General features: G+C 45.3%; 1 protein-coding gene across 1 annotated transcript; it reads left to right on the forward strand.

Annotated features, from left to right (window-relative positions):
* Positions 1-840: 840 nt before the first annotated feature.
* Positions 841-16,270, forward strand: taf1b (TATA box binding protein (Tbp)-associated factor, RNA polymerase I, B). Its single transcript, XM_035423984.1, has 15 exons — positions 841-1,012; positions 1,271-1,369; positions 1,919-2,006; positions 2,594-2,691; positions 2,953-3,045; positions 5,632-5,743; positions 6,580-6,754; positions 7,772-7,871; positions 8,501-8,648; positions 9,184-9,361; positions 10,396-10,439; positions 11,877-11,967; positions 12,815-12,885; positions 13,856-14,081; positions 15,649-16,270. The coding sequence occupies exons 1-15, from the start codon at positions 995-997 to the stop codon at positions 15,851-15,853; spliced, it is 1,746 nt and encodes a 581-aa protein (XP_035279875.1). The 5' UTR covers positions 841-994; the 3' UTR covers positions 15,854-16,270.
* The last annotated feature ends 82 nt before the right edge of the window (positions 16,271-16,352 follow it).

The raw sequence follows: 16,352 nt of genomic DNA on the forward strand, positions 1-16,352 counted from the left end.
TTATTTAATTTTAAACATGCAATCCATTTGTGCAGCTGGATAAAGCAATTGAGGTTAAGTAGGCCTACATTGCCCAAGGGGACAACATCATCCTCCCTGCTGGGAATTAAACCAACACTGTTTGAGTTACTAGCCTAGTTCAAATACATAGTCAGGATAACCTGACACCCCATATGCAGTATTGTATAATGAATTTGTATTATCTTATCTATATGCCCATTATTTATTCAAAGCATATAGTAATTTGTAATTGCAGGTGAAAAGATATTTTACACATGCTGTAAGAGACACGATGGTGCAGTGATGCACCCAAATGAACAACAACTAAACAGACAACATTGATTAATTAACAGTCGTATAACCTAATCCATGCTAAAAAATATTCGCTCATGACTAGGTTAAACAGGATCTATCCCACATTTTCTTCTTTGCGTTAATGTATCAGAGAAGCTGAGCTCAAGTGCTGCCTCCACTTGGAGTCCACATGCAACAGCAACGGCAAAATTGTTAAAACTGTTGTGCTCGCAGAATTATCTGCACGCCATTTCAGCAAATTACTGCGAATTGTCCATGAAAGACAACTGCCACATTTTTTACCATATGCAACTGTGCGTGTGTATTACTCCCTCGCTTGATTTTCAACCATAATCCTCTGGTTTTTGTGTTAATCGATCTAATCCGATTTGATTGAAATGTCAGTTAAATTCTAATGTAGAAAGAGTATTGTTACATACTCTAGATCTGTTATGGAGGAAATGTGCAGTCACGTGTGTGAAAAACAAACGAATCATCGTATGATGGTATTTTAAATGTCATTCGCAACCATCGAGTTGCTGTCGGTTGCAGTGGCTAAAGCAGTGGGTGGATTTGGTTGTAAGACGGACGGTATTCATCGTCGCACACCGGAAATCATGTTGTGTTTACTTCTGTCTTGCATACTGTAAAGATATGCCCACACGTGCGCCTGACAAAACGAGCACTTGAGCATGAAAAAATGGACGAAGAACATACTGTAAGTTTTTGTTCTCTATCTAGTTTCTCACAGCATACTCTACAGTAATTAGATCGTAACGCTGGGTAGACTACTGCTAATGGCACAGCGAGAAAGTCTATAATTTATCATTTATTTCTGTATCTAACCTTCGATTTATGCATCCAGCAAGCTATATGTGGCCGGAGGATAGCTTGCTGGTTCGTTGATGATGGAGATGTAGCACTCGTTTGATATAGGTTAGATAGAGCGCTAAATGTAGAAATGTTGCTGTTGCAGAATGACTACAGGGAACCCTGTGTACAGTGTTCTGAAGTGGACTGGGGCATCACAGAGGAGGGCCAATTCTACTGCAGATCCTGTCATAACGTGATTGAGGTGAGTCTCTGATATTGGGATGTTATATCTATCCAGTATGTCTTGTAAGGCCATCGTACATGCAGTATGCTACAGAGGCAAAAGGACAGGTGTTCAATTTGGGACTGAATTACAGTAATGTTGAAAAACAGTACCTTATGTGTGTAATCATAACCCCAAGAAGGTTTATATGCCCTCGGGTACAGTGTAAGTGAACTATATTATTTTTCTCAGTGTACAAGGCTTAATTCTGATTTGAATTGTGGGCATACCTATCAGATTTATCTGAAGTGGAGAATCTGGTGCCATGTTTTATAAGTAAGTTATAGGCCTACATCCAAATTGATCAGCTGAGGTGATGTCTAAATGTAATTGTATTAAATACAGTGCATTCAACAAAAAATGAACTATTGTGATGTTTTCATTTGCAACATGCCATGGATAATGCTTTGTGGTTTCAGCAGAAATCAAACCCAGAGACATAATGGACACTTTGTGCATGCAGTTTATTTCCAGTTGCTGAAATTGTCATTTGTGGATCGCTGAGTGTATGTATTTTTGATTTGACAGAGAACCCAAGAATTTGTGGATTCAAGTTTCTTTGCCAACAGTCAGTCCTCTACCATCGCCAAGGGTACCAAAAAAGAGACAAAATTAGGTCAGTCCAACTACCTACCACATGGGTCTGTTGGAAGATCCTTTATAAAGGCCCACACTCTATACAACATGCCACAGTCCATAGGTTCTTTTCCGTTTCCCTACCAAGGCATCATTCTTAATCATTTAACTTCAGTATTAATGTGATGTCATACTCAGCTTGTGTAGCAGATTTTAGAGACATCAGGAAGCATGTGAACAGGTCCTGCAGAAGATGAATATAAAAAGGAATAATAATAATAATAATAACAATAATAAATAATGCAACACATGTGTTTGTATCTTTCTCTTAAAATGATGTACTGAAGGTACCACTCTGATATCTTGAGGCAGCATGTTTCAAAGACGGTGCATAAAACGATAAGCGTGCCTCACCCCTCTTCTTCAGTTTAACTTTGGGCACACTGAGCACGTTAGCGTCGGATGATCTTAAGTTCCGTTTGAGTTGTTGCTCCGCTCATGAGTTATTAACCGTTACTGCAAATGCTTTGACTACAAAAAAGATGCCGTCCCTATTGTTGATTAGGCAGAGTGTTTCTGACTGCGTGTGCTTCCGCGTGTTTGTTCTATGGTATTGTTTTGTTACAGAGCATGGTCACGAGTGGCTGGTCTGTGAGGGCTTTCAGTTCATCCTCAAACACCAGGCAGAGGCCCTCCTTGCCTTGGGAGTCTGTCCGCAGTTCAAGGTGAGGCTCAACATGAGGGTGGGGCAGGGGGCTGGGCCTGGATTCCATCACTGGTGCTTTATTGTCCAATGCACTGTCTGCTATTGCTGTGTTACCCAATCAGCATGTTCCTGGTCTTTCACAGAGAGGCATCTTGGCTGCTTGTTGACGAATCAGGAAATACCAGTAGAAACGAATTAAGACGGGAGCTTTGGCATGATATTTTGTCCAACAATGCTGGAATGTTAGAGATGAGCCTGCGATATGATCTGCCTTTCAAAGGACGAGGTGTTGTGCAACATGTGGAGACGTTATCTGCAGAAGAGTCGACAGGCCTACGCTAAGAGACCAGTGCATGCTGGGAAATTCCAATTGGTGAGTGAGTGACCTAGCACTGGGGTGCGTCCTGTCTGTCAGCACTTTGTGTGTAGGTGACTGAAACAATGCGCCTGCTTTTACATTTTTCGGTTTACTGCGTCTGCAAGACTTAAATTGTTGTCATGTCTTTTTTTTGCTGATATGTCATGTATTATTTTTTAAGATGTGACTGCCAATGAAAATGTGTCTAATCGCCTTCTGGTGTAAATCTCAGTAAACTTTAAGAAGATACAGTTCTTGGGTTAGTCAAAATAACTTATATAAGATGTAAACAGAGGTACTAGCATAGTAGTTCTTGTATTGGTTTGACCTCCAGGCCATAGAGTGAAAATATTGAGGTAGCTTTAGCAGTAGCAGGTTTTTCATCTGGAGGTTTCTGGATAAAAAGGTTTGGATACTGCAGTTTTATCCTAGAACAAGGTCCTTAACCTGAGCTTCTTTTGTAAATATCACTCTCTATAAAAATGTTGCTGCAGAAGTGTAGTATCCAGTCTGTAAGTGAGACTGGTGAAAAGCATCTGTTCAGCAGTGCATTTCCAGCCTCTCTACAGCTGGGTTAGCTCCAGCCCTCTAAACCTTCCAGACAAGGAAGTGGTTTTTACTGCCCAAGCTGTCAGATTCAATTTATACGTGAGTATATACGCTGATATGCATTAATGTAACGAGTTTGAGTGTGCTCTCTTTGGCCAGATAAGTAAGTCATCATATCACTGTCAGCCCAAGGGATAGTGTTTCCTTATGATGTATTGCTGAAAGAATAGGGCTGGGTTCTCCGCTGGCTAATGTGTGGTGTTATGTCGCCACCTAGTGGTTGATGATTGCACTGTTTCTATAGCAGGCAAGCTGGTTGCTCCACATTCTGTTGTCCCTTATGCTTCCTTTAAAATTGTAACGGTGACTAAGCAGTTCTGGTGCTGATTGTGCATAGTGACAGTAGCCTTTTTTTCATGGTTATTCTTTATATTTAGCTGTGTACCAAAATGTTTCCAAAAAAGGTTTATATTTACTCCGGTCATTGCAGTGTACGACAAATTTAATGCAACTTCCACATTTTGGTCCAGTGTCAAGATGACATATAATGTAATAGGCCAAATGCACACTCAATGTTTGTATTAATAATACCACCAATTCACACACATGCTTTTTCATTTTTTTATTATAGATTTTTTTTTTTTGAAATGGAAAAGCCTATGTATGAAGACAAATGTTGAAAAAACGAATGGGTGAGAATGACGATTGTGTGCTGGAAGACAATGAGCTCATTTGCATATCATCTGGGCGGGCTAAAGCTCTAATCCTCCATTCACTGAGCTGTGTATTGCGGCTGCGCATAGGTCAGAGTGCGTTATTGCCTACAACTTTATGTCGGGCATCTTTTAAACGTGCTTTCGTTAAATGAACTGAACGTGAATTGCAGTCGATGGTACATAACCTTAAGTGCACGAGGGATGCATTGCCGTCACTCAAATAGTCATTAGAGGGCGCTCTTCTGCTTTTCCGTTGGACTGATTCAGTCTTATTCAGGTTCAGCCAAATCATTCACGTGAGCATTTCGGTGATCGGACATGGGCAGCTCAATAGGAGGCACATCCTAAAGGGAGTGTCAGATGGTGTTGGTGGCCTACAAGGGTTTCTCAAGACATCCACATCCACAGCCTATTCTATTGTATTTGTATTCGCTGCTAGCCTGTAGGAGAATGCACAATATATTTCCTGCTGGGGTCTTTGTTATGACCTGCTTTGGTCACTTTATTTCCGTTCTCATACGGCCTGATGTGTAGTAGTAGATTAAGGTTCTGTTATGCAGCGTATGCCTTATCCATCTCTGGTCAGCATATTATTTCTTCTAGGTCTTCCAGTCTATGGTAGGTAGCACTGCTAGTCTCTGTCTTTGCAGTTTAAATGCCAGTCTGTTATCAGTTGTTTCATCCTCTTTTGCAGTCACTGACCTGTCTAGGCTTTTTACCCATCTATGGTCAGTAACATAGCAGTGTAAGTCTTCGCACTCTGTGGTCATGTCATGTGACGGAGGAGGAGGCGGAGGAGGAGACGGGCAGGATGGAAACAGGGACCCTGCAGCAGAGTGAAACCGCTCACCTTGGTCAAGGTCACACATCCCTCCCCATCCTGAGAGTACTCAGCGTGTGATGCAGAGCTGCACTCCATTCTGAGAGAGAGAGAGAGAAAGAGAGAGAGAGAGAGAGAGACTGCATTATTTATACAGGGAAGGAGAGAGAGAGGAAGGGAGAGAGAGACAGGGGCTGTGGAAACTGGGACGGTGCACATCGAGAAAATGAGATCCTATTCCAAACCCTCCTTGTACATAAAACACTATGTGTTTTCTTTAGCGGGGGCGGCGGGGGGGGGGAAGTAGTGTAGTCTAAGAGCACAGTGCTGGGGCATAGAGGCATAATTGCAGCCCCTCTAACCTTACTGTCTCTCTCTTTCTCTCTGTTTCCCTCCCTCTCTCTCTCTATCTCTCCCTCCATCCCTCCCTCTCTCTCTCCCTCCCTCCCTTCCTCGCTGTCCCTCCCTCTTCCTTTCTCTCTCTATCTCCCGCCCTCCCTTCCTATTGATTACCAGGCCTATGACTCAGACAGTGCCCCGGAGTCGCCGGGCTTCCTGAGTGACTCCGCCTTGCAGTCTGGGGGGGACACAGAGGAGGAGAGGTCCAGCAGGCCCGGTTCCATCTCAGGTACAGAGCCCCCCCGGCCAGGTTTAGCTGTCAGGCCAGTTCTTATCCTTTGTTCCTCAGGAAGGGTCAGTACCTGTCTGTCAGGAGTGGACTGTCATTGTCTTGGAGTCCCATCACGTGACCAAATTACTCAAGACTAGGCACAGAAATGCAGGAACTTTAATTGCTTTAATTGTGGCCTTTCAGAGCAGCTAAGCAACACCACTGACACTTTGTTGGTATGAAATGGCCCATGCCATTTGTCACAAGGAACAGGTGTGTGTGTGTGTGTGTGTGTGTGTGTGCGCGCATGTTTGGGTGTATTTGTATGCATATTTATGTATCTGTATGTATGTGTGTACATGTGCATTTACATGTGTATGCTTGTGTTTGTACATATGTGTAATGTGTGTGTGTGTGCTTACATGTGTACGTGTGTGTATGTGTGTGTTTGCACGTGTACATGTTTGTGTACGTGTGTGTGTGTGTTCGCACGTGTACGTGCGTGCATGTGCACGCGCACGTGCGTGTTTGTGTATTCACACGTGTGCGGGTGTGTGTATTTGCATGCTTGTGCGTTCTCATTTGTACCTGCGTGCGTGTGTGTGTGTGTGTGTGTGTGTGTGAGCGTGTGTGTGAGCGTGCGTGTGTGTGTGTGTGTGTGAGCGTATGTGTGTGTGTGTGTGTGTGTGTGTGTATATGTATGTGCGTGCGTGCGTGCGTGCGTGTGTGTGTGTGCATGTGTGCGTGTGTGTGTGTGTGTGTACGTATGTGTGCGTGCGTGTTTGTGTGTTCACACGTGTACCCGTGTGCGTGTGTGTGTGTTCACCCGTGTGCCCGTGTGCGCGGCTCCTCAGGCTGGTCCAGCGAGGGGGCCGCCTCGGTGTGCTCGGGCTCTCTGGACGCCGGGTTCTACGGCTCCGCCCACTCCAGGAGGGCCCTGTTCCAGATGACCATGCCCATGACCCTGGCCCTCTGCCACCTCGCGCTGCTGTGGGTGCGAGAGGCTCTTACCCTGGCCGACCTGCTCCGGTGAGGGCGTGTGGTGGGGGGTGGCGTCTGTGGGTCCCGTCGGGTTATGAATGCATGGGCGGGGGGGGCAGGGGGGGGAGGTCGTGGGGGGTGGGGGGGGCAGGGTACAGTATCTCCTGAGATCAACAGTCAGCCTGAAGCCTGAGGCTCTGTGCTGTGGCTCTCATCCATGTCAGGCCCAGACAGACTGGTCCGACCTGTTCAGCGCACCGTATATGAACTCTGATTCTGTGTGGACTGTCGCCTTTAATTTAGCATGCAAACTAAAGCCTTTAATTGTGCTTGGTGGGGGGCTAGGGGAGTAACTTTCATATATAAAATGGCAGCTTGCAGACATTATATATTTTGTGCCTTGCACGTGGTATTGAAGGAATCTGCAGAACTAATTAAAAACGAGCAAATACTGAATAATTATAGTATAAACAGGAGTGGGCCTGCTGTTTCCTGTTGGCACTAATTCACGCAAATAACATGCAGTATATGATGTCAGACAGTAATGTTTGGAAAATTATCCTCAAAAACAAAAAAAAGTCTTTCCTCTGTATTTATATTTAAATATCAGATTTTAATATATCTAAATGAAGTGCCCTGTTTCTTTAGAACCCCCAAACAAAGGTTCTGGAGTCCACATTGGGGCCCAGGTCCATACTCTGAGCACTTTTCTATAAGAGTGACTGTAATTGACGCTTAGTTATGAAACTATTCATGCCACCTTTTTTAAATGTACAAGGTTAAAAGCCGTTCATGGATTATTGGTGTACTAATAGTTATTTTGCTAATAGTGTGGGCCGCAAAAACATGAATTAGTCGGCTGTATCATGCGTGTGAATGGAATTGAATTGAGTGTGAACTGAGACATTTGAATATCAGGAGGCCTGGGGCCAGTGTGCTCTGGGGCCTGGGGCCAGTGTGCTCTGGGGCCTGGGGCCAGTGTGCTCTGGGGCCTGGGGCCGGTGTGCTCTGGGGCCTGGGGCCAGTGGTTGCTGTTGGCTCTTACTTACATGCTGCGTTTGGCAGGTTCGTGGCAGGGGGTCACGTCCCGTACGTCAATGCCTACCAGGGCTTTCCGGAGGAGATGAAGCCGTACGGGAGAGACATCGGCGTGTTCAGAGCGCTGGTGAGGGGTCGGGGAAGGCCTCCGACAGGAGGCGGCCTTTACTGGAAACCATTTCTTAAAAAGACAGCGAGAACCGCCACTCCTCAAATTTCAGGGATTGCGCAGAAGCGGACTCGCAGCAAACACCTCGACGCGCCGCGGTTCTCCTTTGACGCTGAACAGCGAAATAAAATGAGTTCCCTCGTTTTGTACGCTCTCAGCATTTTCCCTCTCTCGGAGAGAATCGGACCCGATGCCCTTTTGTTGTAACATCCGTTCTGGTTGAGCGGCAGAAGTCAGTGGCTGGATTGACGGCGTGTGGATGTGAAAACTCCGTGATGAGGAAGGATTCCTCACATGACAAAACAGCCGGCAACAGAAGCATCCAGAACTAAAGAGTGCTGTTTTTCAGTTCCTCGTTAAGTGATGAAAATAAGAGTAGTGCGACTTCCAGTGAGAGTTTAGAAGTGAGAAAGGGACATTTCTAGATAACTAATAAGAAAATGGCGGAGGAAATAATGAATATTTTCAAATAATTACTTTTCAAGAAGGAGTAGGCAAGGGGTCATATTGAGCGTATGTCTTGTTCACTTTCTGTGTCTGTGACAGTTAGCGCCGTGGTAGCTGCTGATGCGTTTGTGTTCTTGCAGTCTATTCCCGCCCATAATCTGGTCCAGAAGGAGGCCCACAGGCTGGCCGTGTTCCTGGGCCTCCCCCGCTTCCCTCCCATAACCCCGGACTGCCTGCTCCACCCTTCCACGCTCTGCCTCCGGTACCTGATGGAGGCCAACCTCCCAGGTGGGTCATTCTGTACCGTGGAGGCCCTCAGCCTGCAGGAGAACTGGGCATGCTTAATAGCATAGCATGCGTAAATAGCGTAGCATACAAACGTATGCAGAGAGTAGCACGTGTAAAATGTCTGTTCTAGTCAAAGCGGTGACCATTGAAAGCCCCAAGAAAGTCGCAATGAAAGAAAACAAGTTTCATGAGCCGATAACCACAAACGTTTTCCGTTATTGTTGACCACAAGGTCTAATGAGTCTAGTTTTATATCCATTATTCAGCTTCCGGAACTGCTAAGGATACCAGCTGTCTAGAATTTTGCTCCCACTGTTCCAACTTAAAGATCGATTCAAGCAGGAGTGTTATTTTGGTTCCTTCTTAAGATTTAGGTATGGTCGTTAGTGTAGGGGGTGTTGATTTTTTTTCTCTCTTAAGCCCTGAAACGGAAACAGAAGTGCTGTTTTTGTTTCCTCTGGAGATCGAGATGGCTGGCAGCATTGTCTCCGCTAAAGGACATTCCGGTATTTTCCTTCTCTCTTTTGCTTCTCAGACGAGCTGCATGATTGGGTGAGCAGGGTGATAGAGAAGACTGGGTTTGGAGCAGAGGCTTTGCTGACCTATGACCCCAAGGAGCGGAGACGCCAGCTCCGCTGCCACGACGTCCTGGCCGCCGCCCTCATCATAGTCGCGATGAAGCTGCTGTTTAAGCTGGACGACAAGGTGGAGTGGTGAGTGTCCCCCAGACCGCCTTCGATGACCTTCATTTCAGCAAGGAACCCCCTCACCTGCTGATAACATTCTCAGCGCCTCCCGAACATTGTCGTGATGTGACATTACAGGCATTTTTTCCAGACTGCATCTTCAAAAAAATGCAGACTTATTCAGAGTGACTTACACAACTCGTATCCAATTGTACTGCTGGATATATACTGAGGTAATGCAGGTTAAGTACCTTGCTCAATGGTACAACGGCAGTGTCCTACCAGGGAATCGAACCTGTCACCTTTAGGTTACAAGACCAACTCCTTACCCATTATAGCACACTGCCGCCCACTGTGTACACCGTTACTGTGACGGCACAGTTACAGAAACGCTAAATAAACGTTGCGCCATAACTGAAGTACAAAGGCAGGGAAAAGCACGGGCTTCATTATGCTAATTCTGCAGGGAAGTATGATGGTGGATGTGAAGAGGTAACAAGACCAGGTCCAGGTCAAAACCTAGTATGTGGCTGGACCGAACCGGCCGACCGATGGTGTAACTTCATCAGTCAGTCACTCAGTCACAGACGTGCGCGGTGTAACTTTACCACTCACTCAGTGACTCAGTCACAGACATTCACGTTTATAGGGCTGCCCCCGCTGTTGCGGTCCGGCCAAAAAGCCAATGAAGAGCAAACGTGCTTTTGTAGGGTTCTTGGAATGAATATTCCCTGAAGGAAAAAAAATAGTATTTTTTGTGACTTTTGTCCTACTGAAGCCTGTGCTTCTCCAGCCCGTCTCCAGTCTGTTTTGAGTAGAGATTTGAATGTGCCCTCGGCCTGCTGTTGTCACCGTTTGAACTGAGCTGGGACGTAACTGTTGTGGAACGGATTTGCATGCCTTTTGAGCGGTGGCTGCCTCCTTCGTCACAAAGTGTTTTTCTGCAGAATAAGTACCGCCGAACCACGTGGGGGTGTTTTTTTAAAAGGGTGGAAAATGTTCATATTTAAGATTTTTTTAGATGTGTGCTTTATCTCGTTCTTGTTTTCTGCTAATTCCAGGATGTTATCCAAGAAAGCAGGTGACAAAAGCAAGGAAAACCAAGGTATTGAATAAATAGCAGGAAATGTTACTGTTAGTAGTGTAAATCCCTATATAGTTCTCACTATAGCTAATGAGGTAAATTGCCCCACCGAGAATCAAAACCACATCCCTGTCTGTTGCTTAAGTTGTACATGATTAATTTTGGGTCTCTGTGTCTAGAGAAAGCCGTTTCATAATCATTCTCTAAAGGAGTGGCCATATTAAAACCGTAGACTTAAAAAATAATAATGTAAAAAGCCTCTATTGTCCAAATGTGTGACAGATCATTTCACCTTTTAAGTTAAGATATATGAATGAAAATGAATGATATATGCACAAACCAATCCACACATTCAGTATAATAAGTGTCCTCAGATGTATCCAAGGAAACCCAGTAACCATGACTGTTTACATTGTTGTAATCTTAAGTTCCTGCTCTCAGTTGTTCAGCCATCACAAGTGTTTGGTGAATTTGAGAGGCAGAATTTCATTGCTAGCCTCTTCGGAGAAAAGCACATTTGAATTCTGCTCGGAGCAATGCTGAAATGACGAAAAACAATGAGCAATTTAGGCAAAACGGGGCTCATTTGCACAAAAGGGGGCTGAGGGGTGGAATTTGTGGCATGGCCTCTCCTTCTTTTCTGAATAAACGGTCAAAGCACCAGAGAGCGACTGAAGAGGCCAAATTTACCCTGAGGTAAAATGGTCGCTCCTCCTGTGCAGCCATGGACTGACACTGTGGCACATGAAATGTTTTTGTAAATCCAGAATTTGGCCCAGTCTGGGAAGTTGTGAATATTATTGCATACGTGCACTGTGCCCCCATTCAGGTTCACTTGGCAGTGGAGAAAAGGCCTTGTGTAGCCTGCTTAGCATTCAGCCCATAACATATTAAAAAGATTTCCTCATTGATTTTATCTGACTGGAATGTTGCGTGTTCAGTTGGCTTGGATTCCTGAGCTCCTCGAGGGCCTGTCGTCCACCTGTGAATATCCAACGTCTGAAAGAGGAAATGAGATAAATGCAAGTGAATTGGACAGGGTTAGAACTTAGCAGCAAGCTGAGGGTTAATGAGGAGACTCCCTGTATATTTCTGAGAGGACCATGTTGACAGTATAGAGAGTAAATTTGTTGTATATTTGTCCTGAGATTTGAATTGGATATAAAGATAGAATTTGCAACATATTACACACTACCGAGTCCTTGCTGTTTTAGCTTCAAAATGTCTTCAATCCAAATCGTTTTTTTTATCCACTGCTTGGTATCGTGAAGTGTCATCTTAATATTTTCTGCAGAAGGGACTGGGATCCACATTAAACATCCGAAATATAATATAATAAGCTGACACATTATGAATGTAAATATAGTTCATTTTATATATGTGTTAAGCAGCATTGTGAGAATTGAGATGGTTTAGGTGTAATGGTGTAATTAAACAGAGCGTTTGTCCCTGTGACAGGGAACACCTGCTTCAGCTTGCAAACGTGGTACGAGACGGTCCATCATGCCTTGGAGTTGGCCCGACAGAGGGAGGAGGAAGAAATGGCCAAGTGAGAGGCGGCGTCTGTCTACCCGTCTACCTGTCTGTCCGCCTCTTTCTGTCCATCTGTCTCACCGTTTATGCAGTCATTTTAGATTTTAGATCAATTTGTGACAATTCATTTTCATGCTGCACTTTTCAGTGTGATGTGGACCTGGTCTTCGTGTTCATTTGTAGACTGTGTGATATTGTTTTGTTGTTGTCGAAGTACGTGAGTAATTGCATGCTTATAGTAATGTGACAGTGGCTATGAAATGGTCATGTGTATGTGTGCGAATGATGAAGGAATATGTGGCCTTTATTCAGAGTGAATTTCCTCATGATCCACTTCCAAGTAGTGTTGCTGTTACATGCTGCATAAAAATTATTTGATGATATAATTAAATGTTAGACAGGAAAAGACATGTGCGTTACTTGTTGTGTTTTACATTATGTTGCTCCTTGTATGTTATCTGTTTTATATATTGCAAATCTCACACATACAATAACGTAGACTCATTTCTTGCTCACATTTTCATACACAAAAAGTCTCCTTCAAAGCATGTGATGTTGCCAGATGCTTCTTTTCACACCACAGTCCAAAGTCAGAGGAAGACACTTAATGTGCCTGATCAACCAGAAACTTGCTAGCGAGCGATAAAACACAGATCCCATCAACTGAGCCCTTCCTAACCCTGACCAATTCTCCTGCCAATTATGCGTCAGGCTAATGGTCACAGTCAGGACTTGTCTGGATTTGAGCAATGACTATGGTGTCTGTCTATGCTTTGAAACAGTGCCTTAACAAGGTGAGCCACCCGACACCCCTTAAAGATAGCTTTTTAACTTAATGTCCCTCCCGTGTTCTCTTTCTCCAGACGGACATGGAAACCACGCAAACCTTTGTATCCCTCCAAGAAATTCAAGTCTGTCATCCTCAAGCGAAGACGTACGTGTCATTTTTATTTCAATATATATTCCTCTCAAGCTGGGCCCTCTCATTAGATCATGGCTTGTGAAATATCATTCTGTGGGTTCAGGGCTGAATTCATACCCTACCAGCTGACACAAGTTCTCCTTGCTCTGGGATATGCTCTACATCTCATCATTTACGTCAGGAGGAAAGTTCATTTATATTTTGGTTACTCCTGTGATTCTTGATCATTCTGTACTGAGCCTTAACGTTTCTTACACTTGGGTGTTTTGTGTGATTAGAAGTCACCCCAGTGGCAGTCATTTTGCTGAGTCTGGCAGGGCGGTTTTTCAGAGCCCGACTCTCCTGCAACATTAAATGGTGATAAACATGTCCTGGCACGCTTCATTCTAGCAGAGAGCAGACCTGCTCAACCAGGAACAGAAGGAAATAGAAATGTAAAGTATCGTCACTACTGAAAACCACAAATCTTTCCACCACTCTTTTGAACGTGCACTCAACTGCAAATCTGAGTTATTGCTGCCTGAATGTCATTCTCCATGAGACTGACAAAACTCACCTGGTGAACTTGTTGGCATGTCTTTCGCCTCCAACTGACATTTACCGATGATGGAATGAGCCAATTGATCAGCCGGTAGACATGTAGCCAAAAGTGTGTTTATGTGCAGTTTGTCAGTTTGTTAGAAGCACCACTGAGGTTGAGAGAAAGGTCTAATACAGTGTGCTTGTGCTGTGTTTGGGGCATTGGAACATGGTGTGGGTGACTTTGGTGGAGAATGAGAGACAGTGGTAGGGTATAGAAAAGCCAGGTTTAGTAGCAGCGTGGGTGACGTCGGTCTGTCTCTGTCTGTCTGTCTTGGACTCTCATCCATATTCATCCTCACCCTGCTCTCACTCCTCTCTCAATCTCTTCCTCACTCCTTCTTTCTCCCCCCCCCCCCCCCCCCCCCCCCCCACGTTTCTTTCTCCCTGCCTCCCTCCCCAGGTGTGGTGGAAGAGCTGCAGGCTAACTTCCAGAAGCTGTCTGGCTCTGGCCCTGGCGCCCAGCCCCGCTCCCCCACCAGCTTCCTCTTCCGCTGGGGTGAGGAGGGCACAGACGGGCCCAGCTTCCGCCATCAGACATTGGACCATGTGACACAGGAGAGGGGCGGGGCCTCACACCTGTCCAATCCCCAGTACTGGCACACTGCACTACGAAAATGTTACCCCGGGTCAGTTAACGTTATTTCCCCCTTAGCGTGTGTATTTTACATTTCTTTACTGAAATTAAGCAGACGCTCATGGTCACTTAAGTAAAACTGTGCTCTTTATTCTTGAAATTAAGATGAAACATTACTTTTTTCACACTTTGCAGGTGTCAGCTTTAAAAAAAGAATGCATTTTTTATCTCCTCGTACAATTTTCCATTAAGACGGAACCTTATTTTAAAGACCAAGCTTTTAGTATTTGACCTCCTTAAGTGCAGTCAGGTCTGAAAAATTACTTCTTTCGAAAAATAATACAAACTGAAACAAATTTTCTGTTTAAATTGTTATACATTTGAAGTTTTTTTTTTTTTTTTTGCCTAAGTTGAACCTGTAGAGCAAAGAATAAAGTTATTGCGATGTATGTCTTATTGGGTAATAGGAATAATAATTTTTTTTTTAATTTAAAAAACCATCTAAATGGGGTTCAGAGGTTATGCAGGCCTCTGTGTTCGGTATGTGAGGGGGGGGGGGTCTCATGTGAAGTGTGTTCTCTGGACTGTTCATTTGGGTCTGTTCATTTGGGTCCTGACCCAGAACACGGCTGACAGCTTTTACATATTATAGGGTGTAGGCCGGGTGAATTATGACGAAATGCGTCGTAAGAAAATCTAAGAAAGAATAGAATGGATATAGTGAGTTGCGGTTAGATTGCACCTAGGGTTACATTGTCGGCGTATAAACTTACTGTCATTACTCAGACATGTAGATGTTACAGTCTTGATGAAGCTTAAGTGCTCAGCCCAAGCAATCACCTTAGCAGTGTAGCCCGGTATAGCCCGTCCGTGGGCTTCAGACGTTCCATGCGGCTGTGCGCTGAGTCACTAGCGTGTGCTAGCGCGTGCTAGCGTGTGTCAGCCTGCGCTGAGGCGAGGACGACGCTCCGGGCGTTTTCCTTTCGCGCGGCTGTTTTGCTGTAAGGTAACCGCGAAAAAGGGTCCGCCAATAGCTTCGCGGCAAATTTGCATTTCTGAAGTTCGTTTTGTTCGGCGTTCCGTCGGAAGGCGTCACGCCTTTCTCTTCCTCTTTCGATCGCTGTCGCAAGGAACCGCTGCGTGAGTGCGACGGGAGTCCGTTCTGGTTGCGGTTGTTCTCGCATCCTTCCTTTTTTCCTTCTCCTTCCTTCCGTAAGTGAGTAACACGGCCTCCCCGTGTAACGGATTGGTAAACGTTTGGGCTTCTCGGGTGTCAGCGCGAGAGCCAGTGCACCTCCTAAATTAATGCAGGCTGGCAGCTGATACTTGCAGTTGAACCTCTCGTAGAGTCTGTGACTCTCACTGCATAGCAAAGGTGTCAGCTGAAGAAATACAGTTTAATTACCTCAGGCCCTGAACTCTCTGGTCACTGCAGTGCGGCCTGTAGAATCACCAAGATTCCCAGAGGACCCTGTGTCCAGTGGTGTCGGTTTTATAGACAGATTTTTCTTTTATTTTTTGAGGGGGGAGGGGCTATGTGAAGGTGACACGTGATTGGTGGCTGAGGCAAGCTTTGAGATCATGAAAAGTGAGCGTAACTGGTGCTTGTCGTTTTCCAGCCGTTGCAGTGACCATTTCCCGGAGGTGGAGCCCACCCTGCCCAGGTCCTACGTGTGGGTGCTGGGCTTCTTCTCCTTCCTGCTCGGGGTGAAGGAGGGCCGTGTGCACAGGGAGGTCTGCGGCGTGGAGAGACGGCTCATTAAAAGCAGGCCGCCAGCCGGACCGGGAGGGAGGAGAAGGAGAACGGCTCGGCCGGACGAGTAGACGGGGGTTCCTCGGCGAAGACCGCTCCTGCCTGGACGACATTCGAGATCTCTGGACGTGCTCGCTCGCGTTTCTGTTGCCCACTGCTTGTACAGACTCTCAGGCACTGGTGTCAAACTCCGGTCCTGGAGGGCCAAAGCGTCTGCTGGGCTTTTGGGGTGTTCTTGGCACCAGTGGTTCATTCAAGTCTTCGATTGGCTAAAGAATCCCCACACCTTGTTCTCAAGGCCTTAATTGGCAGCTGATTGGAAGGAAACCACAAAAGCCCGCTGACACTGTGGCTGCCTGGGAATTTAGTTTGACACCCCTGCTCTTAGGGAACTCACTGAAAAAGGATGACAGTATTCATCTTCTGCAGATCTGTATTTATTATTTTTTGATGTGTAATGATATCAATAAAGCTTTATTTTTATGTAACCTTGATTCACATTTGATTGTAGCCATTTCACATGCATGCATAAACATTTGTTCAAATCGCCTACTCATAACCACTACCCGA

This window comes from Anguilla anguilla, chromosome 6, assembly GCF_013347855.1.
Source record: "Anguilla anguilla isolate fAngAng1 chromosome 6, fAngAng1.pri, whole genome shotgun sequence".
NCBI classification, from domain to species: domain Eukaryota; kingdom Metazoa; phylum Chordata; class Actinopteri; order Anguilliformes; family Anguillidae; genus Anguilla; species Anguilla anguilla.